This window comes from Ips typographus, linkage group LG3 (genome assembly GCF_016097725.1).
Source record: "Ips typographus isolate SLU linkage group LG3, UJ_Ityp_2.0, whole genome shotgun sequence".
NCBI lineage: Eukaryota > Metazoa > Arthropoda > Insecta > Coleoptera > Curculionidae > Ips > Ips typographus.
Genome location: NC_138424.1, coordinates 3,353,977 through 3,380,937, shown reverse-complemented (window position 1 = coordinate 3,380,937; position 26,961 = coordinate 3,353,977). Strand labels below are relative to the sequence as shown.

Sequence of the window (26,961 nt, the reverse complement as noted above, 5' to 3'; positions counted from 1 at the left end):
AGCTATAAAATATCTTTGGTACTACTTATATTGATTTCACTGGATTTTAAGAATTTAGTATGGTTTTACAGTATTTAAAAATATACTTTATTAAGTCAGAAACTGATTTCGTTACTTTTCAAGTATGTTTCGTTGTTTTGTTCTTCTATGGGATTGAATTTGACAGTTTCCAGGTTTAGGACAGAACTGTAACTAATAGCCAAATGTCATAACTGTCAAAGTTCCACTCATAAAGCTATAAAATATCTTTGGTACTACTTATATTGATTTCACTGGATTTTAAGAATTTGTTATGGTTTTACAGTATTTAAAAATATACTTTATTAAGTCAGAAACTGATTTCGTTACTTTTCAAGTATGTTTCGTTGTTTTGTACTTCTATGGGATTGAATTTGACAGTTTTCAGATTTAGGACAGAACTGTAACTGACGGCCAAATGTCATAACTGTCAAAGTTCCACTCATAAAGCTATAAAATATCTTTGGTACTACTTATATTGATTTCACTGGATTTTAAGAATTTGTTATGGTTTTACAGTATTTAAAAATATACTTTATTAAGTCAGAAACTGATTTCGTTATTTTTCAAGTATGTTTCGTTGTTTTGTACTTCTATGGGTTTGAATTTGACAGTTTTCAGGTTTAGGACAGAACTGTAACTGACAGCCAAATGTCATAACTGTCAAAGTTCCACTCATAAAGCTATAAAATATCTTTGGTACTACTTATATTGATTTCACTGGATTTTAAGAATTTGTTATGGTTTTACAGTATTTAAAAATATACTTTATTAAGTCAGAAACTGATTTCGTTATTTTTCAAGTATGTTTCGTTGTTTTGTACTTCTATGGGTTTGAATTTGACAGTTTTCAGGTTTAGGACAGAACTGTAACTGACGGCCAAATGTCATAACTGTCAGAATTCCACTCATAAAGCTATAAAATATCTTTGGTACTACTTATATTGATTTCACTGGATTTTAAGACTGTGTTATGGTTTTACAGTATTTAAAAATATACTTTATTAAGTCAGAAACTGATTTCGTTACTTTTCAAGTATGTTTTGTAGTTCTATGGGATTAAATTTGACAGTTTCCAGGTTTAAAACAGGACAAAAGAAAGCTGTACTGACAGTCAAATGTCATCTAACAAAATAAGAAGAAATAATGTAATAGAAAAGAAAATCAAGATTTAGGAGTATAACTATGGATTTGGTCGCCACAGAAAGGTAAATATCTTAAATTTGACAAATGTGTGGGGGTCTATGATGGTCGAAATAATAACGTGATGAATTAATTTTACTTGGATTTAATCATAATTCTTGAAATTGCATCAAACAGTAAAATTCGTAAAACATAAGTGTGGTAAAAATCAAAATCTATCTCCCCCAATGACAGTAATGACATTTCTCTGTCAGTCCGCAATTGACATGACATTTACATTTATATGTTGCCATACCTCATAAGCAAACGACTACAAATGAAAATGCAAACATTCATAAATCTTACATTCAAAACGCTTCATGTTTCTATTAACTGTTACGTCATTCCATTTTACTTTGATTTTTGCTATATATTGATGGTGTCCGCGGATGGACTGAACCAACGAGTAATAGTGAGTAATGACTCCTTACTCACGAGTAATGGGTCTTATTATCTATTCAAAACTAGTGAGTAAAAAGCAGTCATAGAAGAAAAAAATAAATCTCAAAAGTAAATCAGTTTATTTTAAGCTTAAATAAACTCAATGAATTCAGATAGAGCAGTTAACACGTATCAGACTGTAAACCGTAAAACCTCACGTAATTTCCTCTCTCGATCTAATAAAACAACACTAATTACAAAACTACTCACTCATACTGTAGAAACGTTGGAAAAAAAACGAGAAAAACTCATCAAACGCTGGAAAAAAATTAGCAATCCAAGTTAATCCTCTATCCAAAAGTAAATTACCCCGTAACTAATTTGCGCACAGCACGGAAAAAATATTCAAATGTGCCTCAAGGAAAAATAACCCCAATTAATTTCCCTCAGGTAATGATCGTTGTTACAGGTATTTTCTCGGGAGGCTCATTTATTATTCGAAGCAAGAAAATATCGTTATCGTTCAATTATAGAATCTGAAACTTTTATCAGTTTCTAGGGCTCGCAGCAAGAACTGTCAATCTCGGTGAATTTTTCATCATTAGACGCGTGATATTGCGGCAAAGAAACAAATCACATGTCCGGTCCGACGGTTGATATTAAAAAGTTAACACCGAACTGACCCATTAGTTTGTAAACTCGGAATTTAATATAAAGTTCGGTGGAAACTTTAAGCGGCCATGAAGTTTCGAGTCAACGTCAAGAAGCAGTACATAAATTCATATACGGGCCTGAAATTATTTGAGTCGAAAAGGCATTCACTCAGTGTGCCAAAGGCTGCAATAGAGTGGTAAAGTCGGTTATAAACGAGGTTAAACTATGATTTTAATGTTGAGAATTCCAGTTATAATACGCGGTAATGTGTAAATCAGTTATTCAAGTTTAACTTCGAGTTTTGCCCAAACTATTTGAATAACTCGAGTGAATTGTGTTCCTTTTTCTTTTGGGACTGTTTAATCAAAGGCTTGCTCAATATTAGAGTTATAGAAGTGATTGCCAAGAGTAAATTATCCTAACATTATGTCTCCCATTACAATTATTAAACCCCTAGCAAATGTGCAAATTTCTAATTTATCTACTTTGTATTAGTATATTATAAAACGTGTTGTAAGAAGCATTTTTGGGCACTAATGAAACGTAAGTGCGTAATTGCTTCGATACTATACTTTATCTATGGAAATAAGCGTTTTCTTTACGCACGTGTTGAATCATAAATTGAACACTATTTTTTTAAAGCTTTGACATGGTTTACTCCTGTTCATATTAATCTTGTGGAATTGCTACAACTTTGCATCATTTTAAATAAAACACCTTGTATATTTTAGGATCAGTTGATTCCACTTACCCAAAGCTGCATTATGACTTATGTGCCTCACAAAAGATGAACTGTTTATGAGCCGTTTCTAACTAGGACACTCTGTATATTTTAGAATCAATCGATTCTGCTTGTCAATTCCACTTTGTGGTGTACCAAAAATGTACCGTTTCTAAGCTATTTCAGATCAAATTTGCTCTTTACCTTTGACCGTGTAACGGTATTATTAAACTTGTACAACACAGTGGTGATTTTTGGTCACCTTGTATAATCGGTATAATTTCTTAAATATCTTTCAGGTACGGTTTTCACGGTCACGTGACCCAATTTTTTAATTTTCAGCGCACGCAATGCAATTCTGTTCTAGAGTCGCGTGATACCACAGTGTTTTGTAATATGTGGTGGTCAAAAAAAATTACCGGGCTTACTTAGACATTCTGACTGATATATTACGTCATATCCACTTTGCCAAACTAACACAAAATAAGCTATTTCTATTCCTGTCGAGACCATTGGTTTTGTAATAGTTTTTTCGTCTTACCGCTGATACTATTCGAAAATTGCGCAAGTTGTCAAAAAAAATATATTTTTGATGATTGTACTTGAACTAATCAAACTAGCTGGCCACTGAAGAGTAAGTTTATACATATTTAATCCTCCGATTACCTCCCTTATTCCCTATCAAATACATAATATATCTAAATTAATAGATAATAGAACAGGACCCATCTAACTATCGATTAATTTCCTATGAGCGTTCCAGGAAGTCCCCAAGCTCGTCAGGATATCTGTCAAGGATAACAAAGTTTGGAATTTGTTACTCAACTATTTCGATATGCTGACTGTTTGAGACTTTCCGGTTTCGAAGCCGTAACACAGTAACACTGGAATCATTAAGCTCGCGTTAGCTTCAAATCCGAGCGAACGTAACAAGTAAACTTAATTAAAAGCAAAACTTTTTCACATTTTTGCGTTGTAAAACCGGCCAAAAATCTTGCTCTAAATTAAAATAGCGTAGTGAAAGTTTTCTATTTAATAACTCCTAACGAAGAACCAGAGCATTCCCTTCGTGAAACTTTTCATTTTGCCCACTGAAACTTTCTTAACAATTTCGGTCGACGGTTTCCGATTGTCTTAATTAGGACGAACAATTTCATAATTTCCCTAACTTTGGCTGAAACATCTCTATTATATTGTTTCCGAGCTGAATTGATTTCGTAATGTAATTAGTGGCTGATTGTGCATATTGATGTTACACGCCACAGCATTTGATTAGTTAATTATAACAAAAATTTGGCTCAACATACTCAACTTCCAGGCAATTCGTTTGGATACAAATCTACTGGGATCTAAGAAATGAAGACTAAAGACTCGCTTGATAGATATAAATGCCGCCAGCAGCTTTTTCTAGGTCTCCTTAATATATTTTTTTTAAAACTATTCCAAGAATGACAAAGAGTGGATCTTATTGCACTCATATATGGTTCACACGAAAAACGAAGACAATTAAAATCCTTTGAAGGGGAAGTGCTTAGAGTAATTGTTTCTTTCGAAATAGAGCTGACAAGGGCTTTTTCAGAAACAACGTACCTAACTGGAAATAGATGTTCTTTACCCATGTGTCATGTCCTCTTTATTTATCGACAAAAGAATTCGATGAGGCGTGAATCAGAAAAATTGATCGAGTAGAACAATTCGGTTTTATACAGTAATTGTTATTTTGTCAGACAATTGGTTATTGTTTTCAGATTATTAGTTTCCACATGCATTAGACCAGTAATTTTGATAGAACCAATTGAGTTTAGTTAAATAAATTATTTAGGTGGAAAAAAATCTCTAAATTTAAGAAAACTATGTTTTATAAAGGCATTTTAGTCATGATTCAGCATCCAACCTAAAATTGCTTTATAAAGACAAAACGTAACGGAGAAACTTAAACCGTCCTTCACGTTTAAACCAGATAATCCTCAAGTTGGAAATGCACTAGAAGCGATTCGCTTTGACACTAAACGTCTCAAAGATTTCAACGTTGCAAACTAAATAATTTTAATTAGAGAAAACATTTCATCCGTCTTACAACTCGAGCTTGACGAGCTCGTCTGCAGGAAATTCGCTTTTATGGAAAATTTGCCTTTCACGATAATAATTTGCGATATGTAAACGTTTTTTTCCGGAGATTCAGGGAGTACTTAGTTTAATTGTGTCGAGTTTGAAAACATCGAGAAAAAGCGACTGAAAATCTATGAAAACCAAATCCCATGCTCGATAGCTGTCCCTAAATGGGGGTCGGCTTAATCTTTTTTCAAAGCAGTGAGAGCCCGGATTTCATTTGTAACTTTTGCAGATTAGTAATTAAATCCCAGACTTTTTGCATGAACGATTGGCTGGCTCTCTTTTGATTAAGCCATTCCATCAATAGACCTGAGCAAGGTGTTTTTTTTTTGCTATTTGATCGAATAGAGAACCTGATTTACTCTGGATAGAACAACGTACTGCCTAACAAGGTTTTATTGTGGCGTTATACCAGCTCATAAAAACCAACTTTATGGCGCAGTTCAAACGTCTTGTTCACGTCATTTCTAAAGGGATTACCGATAACGATCCAAAAGTATCAAGTTTTATGTCGAAGAACCGGTTATTATTAAGTTATTTATTTTATATGGCGGACGTATTGGAGTTTGTCGTGTCGATCGTCGGACGTGACGAGTCACGAATAAAGGGGTGAAAAACGTTCGGTACAGTAATTGTCTCGAAGCTTTCGAACGGAAAGCTCAAAATATTGGAAAAGGAAGTTAAGTTCGACAGAATCGAACGAAACTGCTATAATATGATGTGTAGGGTGAGAGAGTTTGAAAGTTTAATAAAGTTGCTAACAATATGATAGAAGTAGACATTAAATATTATAATATTTATACAAAAATATACAAACAATTGTTTTAGGTGTAACTACACCATTTACACATGTAGTTTAGAAAGCGTCAGTTGAATTTTAGAAACCATAAGATGGATTTAAAAAATATCACTTGTATTTCAGATTAGTCACTTGTATTATAGAAAAGAGCAGTTGGATTTTAGACATGGTCATTTGTAATTTAGAAAATTAAAGTTGAGCAAAAAAAGTCAATAGTTTAACGAATATTTTTAATAACATTGTGGTTTAAGCAGTTCAATGAAAAATCGATTTATCTCGAAAACCGTTTATTTTATCGAAATAAAGGAAGAGTACAATTTTTCGATAAAAATGTCAAAAGTATATACATTAATGGCGTTTGCAGCTGAAAATAATGGCAGCTGTCAAAGTTTAAGCAAATTGTGTCTTAGGTCCAGTTAGTTCCTGCCTTTTGAAGACGAGATACCTGGTTTTCATCTCAAATAGAAACTATCTTTCAATAAAACATTAAATCCAATAATCCTTACAATATACAAAGTGTTTCAAAAGTTACGGCCAAAAACGTTAATTGGAAGGCAGTTCTTTGGGGCTCGATATTTTCCTTGAGAATGACTTTAAAAAAAATTATATGAACAAATCGTATTATTTTGACCTCCCCAGTAAGCCCCCGAGAGATTGTCATATAGTTACGGGACACCCTGTATATTTTATTTAAATTAACACTCCCGATGAGCGGGTTTTTTTGCTTAAAGTGATATTAAAAAAAAGACAATGAACTAATAACCACATAGAAACACAAAAAAATCTGAAATTGAAATATCGCGTTCTAAAATACAAGTGACCTTTTCTGAATTACAAGTGACGAATCTGAAATACAACTTACGTTTTCTAAAACCAAATTTACGATAATGAAATACGTTAAGTTATAGATTCTGAAATCCAACTTATATTTTTAAAATCCAAGTGATATTTTCTAAACTACATGTGAAAATGGTGTAGATGGAATGGAAAACAGTCTCTAAATGATGAAATAAATTTAATAAATATTCCTGCAGATTTAAATAAAGTAGATTCTGTTTTTTTTTGCGTAGAACTTGACTAGAGTCCTCCAGTATAACTTGAAGTACAAACTTCGGACTGGATTAAATTTCAAATTTAGTTAGCGAATGTTTTACTTATCTTCCAAATATTCGGAAAGTTTCCAGGCCCAACTGGAAGCGATAATTTTGGAAGTAATTTTAAAACAACCTGCTCTCGAAATAATTATAAATGCACTCCATCTCGGTGCTTTAGCATTGCTCTGAAAAAAATTAAGTGTTTTCCCTTTTTTGGAATGCATTTTTAAGAGTGTTTTACGGTCGACTGAATGATTAATGAACGTGGCAAACAAGAAAATTGTGGTCTTGTGAAAAACCCGAACGACAAACATTTCAATGTCATTAACTTAGATATAAGTCAGGCTTTGTGTAAATATGCAACCGCACCTGGATGCATATTACTCCCAGACACATGCTCATCATTAATCACACGCGGTTGAAAGCATGAGAGGAGATTAGGATGTAACCTGTTTATTTTCCTACCGAGCTCGTATTACCAGATAAAGGTGGATTATCGTTATTGATGAACTGGGAAAAACACTTTTATTTTTTGATGGTGTGTCTCTTTAGAAAATGCGAAAAAAGTGCTACCAGGCCGGACTTTTTGGCAAAAGTTTTGTAATGAAGATTTATAATAGAATCAGAAAAGTTGCATGCAAGGCGTCTGTAAATCGATTAACTGGGGTAAACATCAAGCCTCAGAACCGACTTTATTAAAACTTTACAAAAGTAATTTAAGTTGTTGGCTAGTTTCAGTGTCAAACTTAGATTAGGCTAAACGTGACAAAGTGCACAGACAACTGGAACTTGCTAATAACAAATTCAGAAATATCAGCATAAATTTCTTTAAAAAAATAATTTTTAAGGCGTTAATTAAGAAAAAACTTATTACCGCCTTCAATTTTCACTTTTGTACAGTACTGACCTACTTATTACCAAACCCTGGTGGAGGGCTACTATTTTTAAATGAAAGAACTGTAATCATTAGTTAGTTTGTCAAAAAAAGAGAATTTGTCCCTAATGTCTGTCATAAAAATATGAACCAAATTTAGACAGAGGCTGTTCGATGGAAATCAGTGTGAAGAGAAAAAAAATACAGCTATGTTTTCAAGGAACAGGGTACCAATGTAACGCAATCACAGTGATCGATAAGAAAGGTTATGACGAATAACTAGTGCATATAATTTGTTTAAAATACATAATAATTTGAAACTAAATGTTTATATTTTTTTTCAAAGTGACACCTATACCTTATTTTATTTCTTATTTTCTGACTGCAAAAACAAAATTTAAAAACTAGAGAGTATAATGCCAAATGATTTAATATTAACGTGTAATTAACGTTAAACGATCAAAGATCTGAAAGGTTTTTCAACGTTGCGAAAGCCTGTAGAACGTTCTGACTAGTTCTAGAAGCCTCATCAAAGATGTGAAAGAATTTGGAACGTTGCCAAAGCCTCTGTAACATTCTGACAAGTTCTAGAAGCTTCTGTCAAGGTTTGGGAACGTTGCCAAAGGCTCTAAAACATTCTGACTAGTTCTAGAGGCTTCAACAAAGATCTGAAAGAATTTGGAAAGTTGCCAAAGCCTCTGTAACATTCTGACAAGTTCTAGAATCTTCTGTCAAGGTCTGGAAGGTTTGGGAACGTTGCCAAGGCCTCTAAAACGTTCTGACTACTTCTAGAAGCTTCATCAAAGATCTGAATTTAGAACGTTGCCAAAGGCTCTAAAACTTTCTGACTAGTTCTAGAGGCTTCATCAAAGATCTGAATTTGGAACGTTGCCAAAGCCTCTGTAACATTCTGACAAGTTCTAGAAGCTTCTGTCAAGGTTTGGGAACGTTGCCAAAGGCTCTAAAACATTCTGACAAGTTCTAGAAGCTTTTGTCAAGGTTTGGGAACGTTGCCAAAGGCTCTAAAACATTCTGACTAGTTCTAGAGGCTTCATCAAAGATCTGAATTTGGAACGTGGCCAAAGCCTCTGTAACATTCTGACAAGTTCTAGAAGCTTCTGTCAAGGTTTGGGAACGTTGCCAAAGGCTCTAAAACATTCTGACAAGTTCTAGAATCTTCTGAAAAGGTCTGGAAGGTTTGAAAACAAAGTAGATATGTATAAAACAACGCACTTATTTGAGTAATAGTTGTCTGTTAATTTAAATTGTCTCGTAAATAATAGGGCAGTTGTAAGGATCGCGACGTGCTTAGAAGACTTGTAGCGTCTTTGCTTTCAAGGAAAATTAAAACAACAAATTAAGGGACATTTCTCACCGGAGAATTTCATTTGATCTGAGATAAATGCAAAAAAGCGGCTTTTTCCATTCCCCGAGGGAACAGATTTGCATCATTTTTTACATTGTATTTGACGACAGGAGCAAAAAATGGTCTCATTAGGTTAATGAGGGGGACACTCGCTTTAAAGTCGCGTTTCGTGTTTATCCTTTGGAAAAACTCGGAAAGTAATTAAGAAAGCAGACGGACGATTCTCCCGATTTACCGGCGGAGCAATTAAATAATTACGTTATAGAATAATCCTTTCGGTAAGAGAGAAGAAGCTTTAAAAGTGAACTTGTAAACCGGGAGCTTTTAAGCTTCGGTGGTGAGTCGGGCTCCCTCAAGGGCTTAAGGGTTGCGCCGATGACAAACAAGCCCTTCGGAAATGCTCCCTCCAGTTGAACCAACGTGCTCTTACAGCAGTTTAAAGGCCCCGATTAATTGGAAATGTATCTTGTAAGTAATTTGTGTTTGCTTATCCTACTCTAAACATAATGAGAGTCCAAGCTCTGTCACATTCATTGAAATAGTACATTTTATGTTAAAAACGAAAAGTTGATCTCTGATTATACTTTTTTTTATCAACAACTGGAGGTATTTGCTCATTTTTTGTAAATATTTTAAATGAGAGAACAAAAATGATGTAAAGTAAAATGAGGCTAAGTAAAGTGTTATAAAAGAAGGAATAATGGTCCATTTTCATTGTTTTGCGTCCCTTAGTAAATAAAAAAGCCCATACCCTTCATTTGGAACGTTTTATGCCCGTTTTTATCATTCCTCCTTACTGTTTGCAATAATACGGTTTTACGGTTTCGCGCCGAACCCTTTAAAGCGTTATCATACTTTACTGCCCGAAAATAAAAATATATCTCCGTTCGACTACAGAAGAGCAATGGATGCAGGTCCGGAAGAGAATTTTCGTTCGGGGGGCCCCGACCACATAATTTCCCGACAGTGTTTTGAACTCGTATCGTCCGGGTTTTTTTGCTCAAGTTCTAAAAGGAACGTAATAAAAATGTAAAGCGTCGATCCGTCAACATCATCTAAGGATTTCATTTGAAAGTGTAATGTTAAACCAGATTTTACCGAGCAACTCTGAATGGATTTTAGAGTGGCTACGCTAAAGGTTATGACATAAAGTATATAAATAGTCGGAGACCAGATGTAATTTTGATATATTTAGCTCACAAGCAAATGATGACGGAGAAAACTGAAAGAAATTGAATTTTTATCCTGGCCCATCGGACTATTTCCATAAATATTCAACTCGGAACTAATACACCCGCGACTCTCATATATCAGACGCTGGCAGGAATATTTGCTGCATCCTCCAGATACGACATATTGGAACAAAACGCATATAAGCAATGAATGCAAGGGAAAATAGAATTTTTCGCCCGCAAACTTTGATTTATTTTTGTTGCCCTTGGGACCGGATTGAATTGTAAAATCTGGCCGTGCCACGACTCGAATTCTGTTCCCAGGTCCCATGAAATATTCACTTACAGAGTATATTAACATTGACACTTGGTTCTGTTTTTATTTTAGTGTCACGTAAGCTTGTTGCCCATCGTATTATAAGTTCACTATGTCATAAAAGAGGAAAAGAATGACGTTTGGCAAGAAAATACAAACGAAAAGTTGCATGGATCAACGTAATTATTAAAATTTGTATTTGTTGGAAATGGTTTTTTCTTGGGGCTCAAAAAGTCATACGCAAGTTTTAACTACATTCATTTTACTTGTTTTATATACAAACCTAACCTAAAATAAATTTCAGAAAAATCTTTTTTCTTGTTCTTCTTCAGCCTTTCGCATCCATTTTTGGACAGCTCCTTTGGGACAGCCTGGGGTTATCCGAAATCAGCTTTGCCTGCCTTTGTGGCCTACCTCTACTTCTGATTGTTTCCTGAGACACCAAAATACAACCCTGATGGTCTATTTTTCACTGTTCTACCCAGCTCCACTTGAATTCAACCACTGGTAATATTACGTCTGTAACTCTGGTTTTTCTTCTAATTTCTTGATTTCTTACTTTATCTTTATCCCCAACATAGCTCTCTAAACCACCTTCAAGCCGTACGTTGTCACCTGCAAAATTATCATAGACCTCTCGTTTTAGGTTCATTTGGATGTGAGTGTCCATCACTTGTCTAGTTGATTCTGCTGTTTAATTTTCTTTTCTTAGTTTGATTGTATAACCCTACTCATCAAAAGTTTAAGTATAATTTCAATAGATAACTAACCAAACCTAAGTAACCTGACTAACTTTTATCTGCTTTTTGAAATAAGCTGATCTGTGATGTGCATTGAGGTCGAAAATATTAGGATCTGAGGGCGTTTTCTACCTTCATCGTTTTTCGGATATAGTGACAACATAAAGAACCCACTTAGGGCGGCTATCGTTTAACGAAATCAAAAAGCAATTCAATCCGAGGACAAGGGCCGATTCCCTAGGTGTCCTATTTCAACAGATGTAGAAACTACCCGTCGCGACAATATACCGAAATGTCCCCTTATGCACAATAAAAAAGATGGTGGAGATTGGCCCGCACAATTCAATGGTCTCCACTTACGTAATTATCGTTCCTTTTCTTCTCATTTCCCTTCCATTGACAGGTAATCGTACAAAGGGCATCTGTATTTGTTGTGACATTTAATTATTGTTCAATTGCACGTGAAAGCCCTACAAGGGTGGTCCCGGGAGGCGGAGCCCCAATTGGAAAGTGGGGTGGTTCCGATTAAAATACAATTTGGCCCTCCTTTTCAGTCATTAAAAAAACTTTTAAAACAAATTTTGTGATCAAACCTCAATCAATCAATCATTGTCTTAATGATTTTTGATGATGGAAATAGAGGGAAAGCTGTGAACTGTCATACTTGAAATTGCTAAATATTTTATGTTCCAAGTTTCCAAGCAATAAATAAAGTACAAAGTTTTCGAGTCATTATAACTTCCTTCTAGACTTTATGAATAAAGTTTGCGGTTTTAGTAATCTGGATATTTACCGTAATGTATTACCCACTTAGTGGCTGGGAATTACCTGTAGAGTGATTGAGAACAATGAGGAAATAAACTAAAAAGAACTTAAAAAACTATTTACATACACATTATAATAATTAAATGCCTGGTGCAGCTGACGCAACATTAATTAATAACAGTTTGTAAAATTCAAATTCAGTTTTCAATTTACAACATTATACAAATATATAAATGACCAGTAACTAAACAGCGTCGAATGTAAACAGGAGCGTTAAACAAACACAAATAGCATAAATTTCCAGTTTCCTGTATTCATTATGCAAAGGTGTCCTTGTTTAGTTTATTAACGATTCGTGAAGCGCTATGTATGAATTAAAAATCAGCATAGCAGGTCACCTGACAATCTATCACCGTCTTTTTGTTTTTCTGTCGCTAAATTTAATTATTCAAAGTGTCGAAGTCGAAAAGCTCCGGAGACTTTGGCTTTTAAAAGATTAATTCTGCTATGAAGAGTAGATAAAAAGCGAATTGTCAATATCATAAAGTGTATCGCAGTAAAGCTTTCTCAGTAAGTACTTAATTCAATTAACTACAAATTGATTAAAACTTTATATATATCTAGTTTTCGGTGAAAGTTCTTAATTCTAACAGGAAAATTATCAGTCAGGTTAGGTTAATAAAGTCAATACACTTCTCCAACACGTGTATTCTGTGTCCAACATGCACTAAACCGTTAAATTGTAAATACAATAGTATTTGCATCAAATTATTATTTGAAACATTTGTAGTATTATACTAATTTTTAGCTATGCTTGTTGTAATATTTAGATTGGCGAATCAAAGTATAAAATATTATAGTTCGTTTAAGGTTTATGCAAATATTACATGTGGACATCTCATTAATTTTTTCAACCTAACAATTTTACTCTCATGTACTGAAACCCATTCAATAATAATTCAAAATATCATAATTTAGTACAAAACTTGCTAATGAAAGCTACCTAAATAATGAAGCCGGTGTTTGTTTAGGATTCCTGATGGAATTTCAAAGTAAGCAAGTTACAGTGGAAAATCTACTACAAAACTAGTTTTGCTTTAGTTGCCGCTGTTTGCCGAACTTCCAGACGGCCATATTCGAGATTATCCATCGGAAGTTTCAACCGCACCTAATAAAAATCCGGACAATAAAACCGGCCGTAAAAGCGCACAAACTGTGTATCCTTGCAAATTTGCCTCTTTATGTTTCAAGTTCCGGATTTCTTGAAAACAATGTATTTTTAGCGTTCGGTGTTGCAGTGAATACGAATTGAAATTGGATTTTGGATTGAGTGGATGATCTCTTATCTAGAAATTTCAGAAATTTAGGTTTTCCTACGTTAAGCTCGGAAAAAGCTTTACGAGCCACGTGGGTGTGGTGATACATAAATTGATACGTTTAGAGCGTGTAGAGATGAATATCTCAGATAATGGAGCAATTATACCCGTCGGCCTTTTAAGATAAATAAAGGCTCAAATGAAAGAGTACACATACACACCCACAAGTGAAATGTGGCGTATAATTTGCTCCCTTATCTCTTCGGTGTTTGCCCGAATAAATTAAACCGCAGGACTGAAATTGCTGCAGTTTTACTGCCACAATCCTTTACATCACGCACTTGTGCAAGGAAAACAATAATAAACCATCTCCAGCCCGGGCAAACCTAACCAGAAACATAACTTCAATTTCAACTCCGCCCTTTGAATATTCATATTACGAATCAATTTAGTCCAACTGTCTTCAAAAACAACATGGCGTCTCTGGTTCGCGTAAAAGTTCCACCTTTTGTTCAGTATAATAAAAGATTCAGTTTCCAGTCATTTTAGGCGCAAGTAGTTGGGGAGAGGGGTAAAAGGGGTTGAAATCGAGGTGGATCTTAATGGTCCTTTCTAAAAGGGGAGCCACCCTAATATTAATTTATCAGTTATTAATATGGCGGTCGTATTATTGAATTAGAAGCCAGAAAACTCACTGAAGGATTGCTTTTGATTGGTCTTAATTTTTGGTGTGTGGTTTAATGGAATTTGAGTAGGTCAGTTTCTTATTACTGAAAAATGTAAGTATGTTCACCTAATATGTAAATATTTTGATTTAGGGGATGATGATATTGAATTTGTTTCCTAGGAGTTGAAACTAATAACAGTGCATTCCTCTTAATAACAACCTCTTCAAGTAAACCTACATACTTCACTGAAAGCTTTTGCACTGCAAATTGCTTCGCAAAATTATACAACAAATGTTTGCCTTTTAATATCCAAGAAGTGTTCTCGAGGTAATTTAATAACGTAGAGGTGAAAAATTGCTTTTCGCGATGCGTTTTGGTTTTAACAGCCGAGTCATCTCACATTCATTACTTTTGTAAAACTATGATGTAATTTTATATGTTTCTAGTAATTCCATAAAAGTGGTGCAAGCATTTCAAAATGTTAATTTATGATATAAATAAAGAAAGACATTTTGCTTAGATCTTGTCACCAGTTACTGTGTTGCCTAGATAACTTTCAACAATGTTTTGATTTAAAGTAAAGGTACATGTACAGAACAGTTAAATTCAGTAACTTCTCTTAAAAGAAACACATAAACTGCACGACCCTGTTTAACTTCTACATGGGCAGCATCTTCATAAATCATGAATTTGCAGCACTGTTTATAGTTTATGATTGGCCAAGAAAAACCAGCTGCTATTTTTTCATGACCAATCACAACCCATGAACAGGGTTGTGATAAAAAAAAAGTTTCTCATCTACTTGACTGTTGATCTCCCAAAGACTACGATAACTTATTAAACATTTTTTGAAAGTAACATATTTCTTTTTATGTAGTTTTTTATATAAAATAAGTCAGTTTTAAGTAGCAGATTATGGTACTTTGTGAATTACAAACAAAAACATTTTTTAATAGCAAAAACTGGTACTTTTACTTAATTAAAACTGTGGTTAGGTTAGATAAACTCTTTGTCCAAATAATACTTCACATACTACTTCAATTAACAAATGTTGAATTTAGTGTCAAATTATTTTTTTTTTAGTCAAGACGATTATGGAAATCAAACAAGTTAGTCCAGATATTGTTGAAATCTTATATCTTTCAATAACTAAATCAATATCAGCGTACAAAATAGCAGACCAAAACAACCTACAATTCTATAAAACTTTTTGATTGAATGAATCAATTTTGTGTGCGGCAATTTAGTAAAAATATAAAGTTTTATTGTAAAATCAACCGAGATAGTCAATCAATGACAGTAAAACAGGTGACACGTATACATAATAAAACGTAAACCGAAACAATGCAAGTCAAGATGGTACAGAAATGGTTTGCTATCTTATTTATACAGACCATAAAACATAAGGATAGCTTGCTCTAATAAAACCGGAGATATGTTTGTGAAATACGTCGTGTTTCCAGGCGAAATTGCTTAAATCCGTGCATTAGTTTGATGAATATTTGAAATTTGTTTTCCTAACGTTAGCCCTCGCTGACAAATGAGGCCATCGCGATAAGGTTTTCCCCATAAATGTTAAAAATTGCAAAACGAAATAAATTATTTGTATCAATATGTGTATAGCACAAAGCGGGTGCTCAGTGTGAAGCAAGAGGAAATGAAGAGTAATCGAAACCCGATAGGAAACTCGTTTTAAATAGTTTTCACGATGTTTTCCATTTGCTTGCGGCGATGGGTTTTAAGCGTTACATCTGCATGCTTTGCCTGTACCAGACAGGATGTAATTGCGTCGGCTATTTATATAGAAATTCCACCCCGATGCGAATTATAAAGAGAGTACATTAAAATATTATTGATTTCAGATTCGTGGCAGGCAGCAAAGATCAAAGTAGAACCCGCTGTTCAACCTAGTTTCATTACTCAGAGCCAAGTATTCAAAGTGAAGGACCAGGACACTGTAGTGCTGCCCTGTGAAGTTGCAAACCCAGGTAAAATTCATTTTATGTCAACGAAATTTTGTATTTAAATGGTGAGGGAATCCATACAATATCAACCTAATTAAAACTTACAGATTCTTTAATAAACCAAGTTTAGAAACTTTTCATTCAGTATTAGTAAGTACTTCAGCAATAAGATTATTATTTTTCCTCAATCTGAATATAGTGGAATAAGGACGGCTAAAAGTTTTCAGATTGAAAAGTCTTTAAAATTCGACGTTCATAAAGAGTTAAAAGTTGAAAATGTTACGGTAAGTTTTAGAGATTTTCTTGTCTGAAAATTTTATCTGTACTTTTATTTTAATTAATCTACTTTGGTGACTGTTCAGTTAAAAAGAAGTACTGCAAAGTGTAAATTTTGGATTATCATAGTTAATTTAATTCTGTTGTGCACATGTACGGCATTTGCGTAAATTACAGCAGAATGGGAAGTTTGTGTTTGGTCAAAAAAGCAGCTTTCAGCTTGCTGCTTTTTTTTGACCAATCACAAACTACAAACAAAGCTGCGAATTGGTTTCTGGCTAAGCTTAGTTGAAGTTAGTTAAACATTTGATTATAAGACGTAATCAATTATCCAAAAGCCCGATGCCTAAATTAACGCTTCGCATTTTACACATTTTCACCAGAACCGGGATGAAAATCCACATTTTATCCCCCGCATCGATTTATTTCGCATTTACATACCGGTTTCGAAAGGACAAAAGAATTACACCCGGAAATTTCAACCAAATAGTTGTCCGAAATGAATTACATTTCCCGAAAACGCAAGTATGTCAACAATGCAGATGTATATTTTTTGCAGTTGGAATATTTTAAATTGCGCAAACAGAAAGCGCTGATATAAAATTTGAGTGAAATTTATACAGTCTGTAAATGTACAAGTTTTTGTTGAAACGCCAATTTTGCTATCGAGAATACACTGGAGATAGCATTTTAAACTTTAAAATTGTTTACCTCCCGGCTGCATCGGAACAATTTTCTTTCTTTCAGGTCCCTACGTACTGGTGTGGAAAAAAGGAATAGCCGTTCTGTCAGCGGGAAAAACCCTGGTTTCTCCAGATTCCCGAGTAACTCTAAATCCAGATTACAGTTTGGAGATCAAAGAAGTAGGTCCGCAAGATGCCGGCGATTACGTTTGCCAAATAGGCACTTTACAACCCAAAGAAATCACCCACACCGTTGAGATTCTTGGTAAGTTTACATCAAATTCTATACTCATATTTACCAGGCGTTATTATTTCTGGAATTTAACAAGATTCTGAAAAGCAAAGCTCATTAATGCATTTTTTCCAACTCGTAAATTTCGTCCTAATTAAATCTTCTAATCATCGCTCATGCATTTCCAGAGGGATTTCCAGCTTAATTTCTTAACGGCCTTTTTGTTCATGCTATTTCTTGTTAACAGTAATGAGATTTCATATTTATTACCGACGATTTTTGTATGTAATTGTACTAGTTTTAATTAATAAAGATCTCAAAATCACAGAATCTACCCAGACATTTACCATAATCCCATCATTCAGTCTTTGTCGGTTACACGTCCGACCTTCACTGGCAAAAACACTTTTTCGCATTCCGTTCTCGGTTTCAGTTCCGCCAAGGATACATCACGTGTCGTCGAATGGACGTGTTGAAGTGAAAAAGGGATCGACCGTGCATCTGGAATGCAAATCGTCGGGGAATCCAGTTCCGAAAGTCACGTGGTCCAGAAAAAACAATATCCTGCCGGGGGGGGAACAGAGCGCCATCACCCAAGTGCTCACCTTCGACAAAGTCGATCGACATCACGCTGGAATATATGAATGTACGGCCGGAAATGGGGTGGGAACTGATGTAAAGGAACAGATTCACCTACATGTGTTATGTAAGTATTTTCTAAATTTAAACTTTCTTTAGAAACCCAAAATCCAGTTTCGAGTTACTGTGTATTGTATACCCTTCAGCTGCTATGAAACAGGTCTAAAGTTTCTTCTCAAATAACAAGCAAATATTATTAACTTCCAAGTTGAATCAAATTGAAGATCGTGTTCTACCATGTTTAACGGCAAATTGGAATAAATAATCGAATGTTTAGAAATCCTACACTTTAACTTTGCTATGTAAATTTCCGGGTGAAAATTTATACCTGCCAACGGGGATCTTAATGGAATATGATCAGGATTTGTTTAGCACTTTTAGGAAGTTCACTAATTAGCCTGTAAATACATTCATTTAGTAATTTATAGGTCAAAGGAATAATAAATAAATACGAGTATACATACATCGTAAATTCTTTAATATTCTGCTTTACAAGCTTATTGAAAGTTTAATAACTAGCAAGCCTCAGTTTTACCATATTTCAAAGCAGAGATTGTACGGTAAATTCCTAAATATCTGCAACCCTTAAACCTTTAGAAATAAATTTGACGTCATGTTCAGTTATATAAGAAAAGAGAAATTCTTAGACAGGAAACTGAAAGGTCGATGCTTATAGTTTCGATAAGGTTGATAGCGTATTTAATTTTAATATTTATAGAGTGAAATGTTTTGTTATGTAGATTAATTAAAAGCAAAACTTTTCATAGATAATTTTCAGTAAAAAGTGGCTTGAAGAATTTGCAGAGGCTTCTAGTACCATTTTGAAAGTTCCACAGACTTTTAAATGCCTCTGAGAACGGTTTTAAACCTTCCGGGAATTGTTTAATTGTTGGTATATAAACATTGATTTGGTTGGTCAGATACTATAATTTATTGTAGCCCCTGTCGTAAGTTATAAAACAGACAATACAGGGTGATTCCAAAGTTGGTGCTTTCCTTTCACCTGCGAATAGGGCTTCAAAAAATAAGGTTTTTTTTCCTTTGACGCTTTTTCGAAATATGAACAATAACGAAGATACAGGATGTCAAAGTTTTACTGAAAAAATAAAAATTTAATGATTTTGGCCAAACCACTTAAAGTAAATAACCAAGTAATTAAACAAAATTTTGTAGGTGTCAGTAGCTACGTGGAAAGCAAATTTTCCATAAAACAACAATTTTCTTGCGATTACCAGTGGCGCGCGTATAATTTTTTTAAAACATTTTCGAAAAAAAATAGTACCCTACTGGTTTTTTTTCAACATAAAATTTATTATTGAATTCGTTGTTCAATTCTAAAAATAAAACCCCTTTTATTATTTTTTTCTACGACGCACCGTTTCCCAGTATAAAAAATAAAAACCGTCTTAATGCGTGCCTAAAATTAAATGCTGTTTTAATTTAAAATGTCAAATTATTAAAACTTAGTTCAAAGGCGGCTGAAATCTTTTGTTTTTGTTTATGTCTGTTGATAAGGAATAACCTGTAGTTAGTTAAAATTAAACTTAAGTTATTTTTTCTACGAATGTTTGCAAATAAGCTACTTTGCATACGTAAAAGTGTGTGCAAAGTGGCACTTTCCCGCACACTATGCGGGAAAAATTTTTTCCCGCACACTTTTTAAAATGCTGATTATACCTTGCAACAGTGGTTTTATATAGACTATTATACATAAAATCTGCTTAGAATTTTGCGTAGAATTCAAAAATGTAATAATATTCAGGGGTTTCATATAAAAAACACGACTTTTTTCACATTATTCTTCCGTACAGTTTAGGTAAATAAACCACCTTGTCTCTGTCTTTGAAAATGAGGCTTGTTTCCTTAGAAACCAAAGCTCATTGTCAAACAACGCATTTATATGCAATTTAAAGTCTACAACAGTGTTTATTCTTACTTATTTAAGTTAAAAAAACTATTTTAATAATGGATATCACTGAAGATGAACTTCCGGAAGATGTTCTAAAAGCCGCCAACATGGCTAGTTTGCAATTGCTGCCTCTCAAATCGCGAGAAAAATACGAGAAACAGTACGAGTTGTTTACCCAATGGTGCGAACAAAAGGGGATAAAAACCTTAAAGGAAGAGGTACTTTTAGCGTATTTTGTTACTTTAAGCAAAGAATTCAAACCTAACACAATGTGGTCAAAGTATTCAATGCTCAAAAATGTAATAAAAATAAAAAGAGACATCGATATCGGTGAATTTTATAAGCTCACTGCATTTCTGAAAAAGCAGAATGTTGGTTTTAAACCTAAAAAGGCGAAAATTTTTACAAAAGAAGAAATATTCAGTTTTATGAACTCCGCACCAGATGAAATTTACCTGTTAATTAAAGTTGCCACTATATTCGGACTTGCTGGTGCATGTCGAAGGGAAGAGCTAGCGAATTTAACCACTACAGATATTGAAAACAAAGGAAACCTCATAATTGTTAAAATTAGGGATTCCAAAAATCATACAGCAAGAAACTTTATAATATCAGAAGAAGTTCATAACGGAACCTACCTGCAACTGTACAGAAGATACACCGGCCTACGTCCAAAAAAGTCAAACAATCGTTTTTTCCTAGTTTACAGAAAGGGTAAATGTTTTTCGCAAAGTGTTGGAGTAAACAGTTTTGGAAAAATGCCTTCTGAAATAGCTATTTTTTTGAAGTTGCCAAATCCAGAACTCTACACAGGGCACAGTTATCGTCGATCATCGGCAACGTTCCTGGCCGATTCTGGAGAAGGAATCACTGACATAAAACGCTTGGGGGGTTGGAAATCGACTACGGTAGCTGAAGAATACATTGATGAATCCACAAGTTATAAAAAAGGATTAAGTAACAAAATTCTGACCTTCAATCCTAAAGAAAGTGAAGCAGTTCCAAGTACCAGTATTTTACCTTCAGTTGCTCAATCTGCGATCAATTTAAAAAACGCGACCAACTGTACATTTAACATTAATGTTGTTAATAACAATAAATAGTTATAAGTTGTTGTTTTTAATATCAATAAAAATTAAAAACAAAATGTATAGATATTTCATTCGTAGAAAAAATATTGTTCCTAACACGTGTGCAAAGTAGTTTTCCCGCACTTGAAGCTATGTCTAACTGCTTTCGCGTGTGGGAAAACATAACTTTGCACACTGAATAGGAAAACTACTATTTTATTTTGTTTATTTTTCAGTAAAACTTTGACACCCTGTATCTTCGTTATTGTTCATATTTCGAAAAAGCGTCAAAGGAAAAAAAATCTTATTTTTTGAAGCCCTATTCGCAGGTGAAAGGAAGTCACCAACTTTGGAATCACCCTGTATATACAAAACAATACATACAAAACAGACAAAACACGATAATCATTTTGACAGTCAAAAATATCACATTTAATCACCGACATACGTTTTTGACTGGTGATTTTGACGCAACAATCAGAAGTCACTGAACAGCCTATATGTATAATTACAGTTATGTATTACATTTAAACTCTTTACAGTACATGTCCAAATATTAATTGAATGGAAAAACTGCATTAATCATTCTGTGATTGAAATCGTCAAAAGCCCTGTCGAATCTGATGCTCCGGATATTGGTTTCAATTTCAACTAAATGTTTTCAATCTACTGGCAAGTGGTACACAATCCATCCGCCACAAATCATAAAATTAAATTGCATTACACAATTTAGTAAAATAACTTTTTAGTGCAGATTGAGTTATTAGACGACAAAGGAATTGCATTCAAAAAAGAAGCGTGATGTTTGTAACCAAGTTTCTTGGCAAATCGCAATTTGCTGGCGAGCTTTTTGGTCTTTGAGTTCACGAACGCAAACGCGACGTATCAGCAATGAAAATCTGAGCTGGCCGCATGCCAAACCACATGCAAATATCCAAACTCGCTTTTTTTAATTGTTCAGTTATTTAACGGTGCCATGCTGAAATATTTCAAGTGGCCGTGGCCATTTGTACTTTTCACTTTCACATCACGGAACCGCAATTTTTCAGTAGAAATTCAGCTTTGACCTAGAAATTCCTGAAACTTAGGCCGGGTCTTCCGTGTTACAAATACTCATGTGCTAACTAAACCACAGAGCATAAATATTAGTACAATAATTGGATATTATACCTAAAGGGTAACACAGATTTTTATCTTAATAATCGCCGGCACGCGAAGCCACAAACCTGGAATAATGCCTTTCCAAACCATTGTTGGTAAATTAATAAATTTGCATTTGGCCCTTAAATTACCAAGCCAATGATTTAGGTTGTTAAACACTGACTTTTTTTGTTTCTATAAAACACAAAACTTGAAATTATACACCAAGTGTGGTTTTATGTCTTTTGGGATACATTCCCAGTTAATTCAAGCGCCTTTCTTTCGCTAAAGTTTGGATTATTTCCAGCTGTGACGATTCGTTCAGTAATTTGAAATCCTGGCGGATTAACCTGCCCTAAGAAAAGCAATAACATAAAAACTTAATCCAAACAAACAACGTCTTGGTGTAAGTGGTTAACCAGCGTACGCTGTGCAATTCAAGATAAACACCACATACACGTAACAACAAAGTTCGCTTCATTTTAATGCATATTACACGCCGTGGTGTTATTTTGTCTAAATGAAAAACATTTCAGACGAGGAGAACAAGCCAAATATACAAGATAGAAAATACTAAACGGCTTTTCGCGGCCGCTTTACTTAACAATATCCAAAGTTTAGTAGACAATGCCCCTGCCCTTATGCTTTAGTCGCTCAATCCCGGTTGTGGAAAATTTAACGGCTTGCGGGATTGCTTAACTAAAGCGATATTATGCGCTGGCAGCGGTGAAATTGCCTGTTTTAGGAATATTGGTATACGCGGCATCTTTAACGTATAACTAAAGTAATATTTAAATGTAAAACCAGGTGCCGGAATCGTGATTACGAAAACGTAATGACCGCCCTATACTGGCGATGGATAACAAGTTTCCGATGGTCCCGCGGGGAGGCGAGTGAGTGATGTTAAAGTTATAAAATTAGTTGCTTCAAAGCTTAATCGAAATTTTGCTCGTGAACGCGAAAAAGCTGTTAGCTGAAAATTGCGAGATTGCCATTTAATCTCGAGCTAATTCTGTTAACCTCTTCCTCTGGTGTGGTTTATTTTTAGTCCGCTCTTCGCAATAAACTAAAATGTTGCCCTTAGAAAATATTCACATAGAATGCAGCGATCATGGTAAGGAATTCCGTAACATTATTAACATTCTTAATATAGTAATCTTATCAATAATATGTTATATAAACTAAAATGTTTAATCTGTAAAGACTATACAAATAGTGATTCAAAATTCCATTCATGAAGCTATAAAATGCCCTTCAGCTTATTTATTATACTCATTTACATTGTTTTCAAGTAAGTTTCGTAGCTTTACAGCTTTATGAACAAGATTTTTGACAGTTTGTACGATCGTGACAGATCGAGTTACGTTCACAACTGACAGCTGTATGTCAAAAATGTCAAAATTCCATTCATGTAGCTGTAAAGTACCATTCAACTTATTTATACTCATTTACAGTGTTTTCAAATAGGTTTTGTCGTTTTTTTGTTCTACGAACAGGCTTCTTGACAGTTCTCGTTTATGACAGATAGACAGATCAATCTGCGTCTAAAATTAACATTTAAATGGCACAAATGTCGTCAAAATTCTAAGTGCCCTTCAGCTTATTTATACTCATTTACATTGTTTTCAAGTAATTTTCGTAGCTTTATAGCTTTATGAACAAGGTTTTTGACAGTTTCTACGATAGTGACAGATCGAGTTACTTTCATAACTGACAGTTACATGGCACAAATGCCAAAATTTCATTCATGAAGCTATAAAGTGTCATTCAGCTTATTTATACTTATTTACATTGTTTTCACGTAAGTTTTGTAGCTCCATGAACAGGGTTGTCACAGTTGCCACGTCCGTGACAGATTCTGATGAATCTAAGATTGACAGACAAATGTAAAATCTGTCAAAATATATATCTTAATACATATAGTCTTAATATTCTTGTATAATCTGTTAAGATTTAGGTTAGAGTGATTAAGGATGTGGATTTGTAATCTACTGCCCTATCTACAGTCAAAATTAGGGATTGTGTAAACATATTAAAAAAGGCCTTGTAAATGCAATTAGGTAAGGCCATTTAGGTAACCAGTCTGATAAATCCAAATTTTTTCGAATGAACCTCTCTTGACTCTGATGACTTGTCTCCTTTTCATGTTTCACTTTATTTTAGAAAGTCACAATTAATTACTCTTAATTGTGATTAAACTTTTTTCCATCATCAATCAAAAAACAAACAAAAATTTTAACCGACCTTTTATCTTGACGTTCCACTTTTTCCATCTTCTACAAAGTCCTAACCTAACCTAACTACGAAACATACTTATAACTATTCTCTGTCCCAGAAGAAGGGACAGTGACGACATAAACTGTGACGTCAAATTGAAATTCACTTAGATTAGTTCGTATAATTTTCTATGATATTTTGTGGTTTTTGTTGAACGAGACATCCAACAAGGTGCGTTTGTGGTAAAAATTTTAAACCTCTAACTTTAGGCATTCCTGGGATATTCAAGGAAAACAACGAATAGTTTTTTGAGTCAATTTGACGACCTCTAGCGGTTAAACGGTGTAACTTAGACCTGCCCGCTCAACGTCACGTGATATACCCATTAATTAGCTATTTTAATTAAAATATGGTGTATGGATACAGAATATTTCAAATAAGCAAATTATGGACGATTTTTTTGAAAAGTGAACGGAATTTTGACACAAATTTGCATTTTTGAGCCTGCTACATTGGATTTTGCTTAATTAAAATGACGTTTTTTACTAACTTCAAACTGGGGAACACAAACCTCCCGTCCATTCGTCCATTTTGCTCTAATTGGCACCGTTTCGGAAAAGACCCTTGAAAGTATGGCAATTTTGACAGTTTTTAGGGCGTGACACCCTTAAAAATTGACATTTTGACAAATGACACAGATGATAACGGTGAATTCAACTACCTTGCATTTAGGAATAAAAATGTCAACTACTGATGAACAACCAAAATATAAATCTTGTGAAACCTTTATTATGGAGCTTTCAAAAAAGTAGTATGAAACTTTTTTTATTGGTCGCACCATTTTCGAACATCCTGTATATTATAACGATCACCCGGTTTATTACCTACTTTTTGGCTACGCAGGTCTCAAAATTAAATGAGCACCTTATTTTAAAAGAAAAATAAATAAATGATAAGTCCTGGGAAGTAGCATTTTTGGGACGTTAACTGAGCTATTTTAATGAATATTTGTATCTTCTAAAATGGTGTCAGAATGTTTATTGTCAATATGTTTGAGCATATTAACCACACAAAAAAACAGTACAGTGGAACTTAACAAACATCAAAACGTTACGTCCAAACTATAGAGATTTTCTTAATTACAGTATTTTGAGTAAAGCTAAACGGCCGCCCACACCAAGACCGACTCTAATTTACAACACGTAAAGGCTTGATATCCTCTGGGGTGTGTACAAACGGTAACAAATCGTGTCCCGACACGGGAAAGGGTGGACATTTTATCCAGTGGAAAGTAGCAAGTGCGTGACGAGGCAAAAAACAGCAGGAAAAAAACCGGAGCAAAAGAATGGACTTTTAAATCATTCACATCGAACTTGACTTTTATGTCCGTTCCAAATGAAAAAAAGTGAACCGGACATTTTTTCCTACATGAACGTTCAAATGTTAATGCAATTATTGAATGTGACTGTAGAGAAAAATATGAGAGACATGGGTATAAACCCTTGAATAATTTCCACACTGGTTATTCGTGTATACCTTCGTCATGTCGCCGCAAATAATACTGTCACTCCCATCCTTCTAGCATCAGGGGATAATATTTTCGTAAAATTTACATTTCTTTATGACTAGCAAGAAATTAAGGTCTAAATGTATGTTCTTCTCTTATTCAATCCGCTGGTCATTTGTGAATGATATAAAATTAATTAATTCACCTATTGTCACCCACAGAACAATAACGGTTCGTAATTTTTTAAAGTGGCGGCCATACAACATCAAAACTTTGACCTATTAATTCAAATAACCGCATAAAATATGCAAAACAGACAGTCATGAAAATTAATGTAAAAACCTTTCACCGGACGCATAAATCGTTTAATTAAATTCGAATTAAATTGTACTTCACAGCAGTAATGATTATGGGGCATTATCTGTGTTTTTAAGGTAATAAATCAAACGGCGCGTTTTAGTGGTTCTGTATTCCGAAAATACGCTAAAACAGTTAATAGTTATTTGTTAATTGAATTTTCTGCCTCGCTTCAAACAATTATCGTGTTGTCGGGGAATTACCCCTGCTTCGGCATAGATGCGAGTGTAATTTTATATTAAAGGAAATTATGGCTGAGCGAAAATTACTTGTCACTCGGCGCAGCTTTAGCAAATTAAACAAAGTCGTTTGCATCCGGATCAATACGTTCCATTTGTGCGAGTATATCGGTCAAACGATGTTAGGAAGCATTTTGCAATATTATTGGCCGATAAACATCGCACTTCTCTTCGACCATACACGTCATGTTAATGTCGAACTACGACACAAATTCATACCTACAATGTTAAATTCTCTATGGGGATTTGCGAGAGACGGCTCAGAATGTTGAACGATCAAGAAAGTGTTGTTACACACTGTCGTACCTATTTAGTTTGCGTGGTTTATCAGAAAATTGTACAAAAAAATTGTTAAAAACTTTGAACTTATTTTTATTAAGGTCCTTTGGTATAAATATATCCTGTGCATTGGAACCCTTTTGCTTAATAACCCCAGTTTTTGAAAATCTGTAACTTTTTTATTTAAACATCAATCAATTTTGCTAAATAACCATTAGAAAAAGGATGAAAACACATACTACAAAATTAGCCAAAACTCGCCTCTCTAACT

The 26,961-nt window shown here is 34.2% G+C and overlaps 1 protein-coding gene and 1 long non-coding RNA gene across 3 annotated transcripts in view; one reads left to right on the top strand and one right to left on the bottom strand.

Annotated features, from left to right (window-relative positions):
• LOC145726156 (limbic system-associated membrane protein-like) overlaps positions 1-26,961 on the top strand; it is a 64,913-nt gene that overhangs the window by 15,170 nt on the left and 22,782 nt on the right. For both annotated transcript variants that reach the window (XM_081975122.1, XM_081975121.1), the window contains exons 3-5: positions 16,041-16,166; positions 17,166-17,366; positions 17,767-18,039. In XM_081975122.1, coding sequence (XP_081831248.1) covers positions 16,041-16,166; positions 17,166-17,366; positions 17,767-18,039 — 600 coding nt within the window. The remainder of the gene's footprint in view (positions 1-16,040; positions 16,167-17,165; positions 17,367-17,766; positions 18,040-26,961) is intronic.
• Positions 10,931-12,483, bottom strand: LOC145726725 (uncharacterized). Its single transcript, XR_014177651.1, has 2 exons — positions 11,790-12,483; positions 10,931-11,304 (listed from the first exon to the last, which is right to left on the bottom strand). It is a non-coding gene; the product is annotated as an uncharacterized LOC145726725 (long non-coding RNA).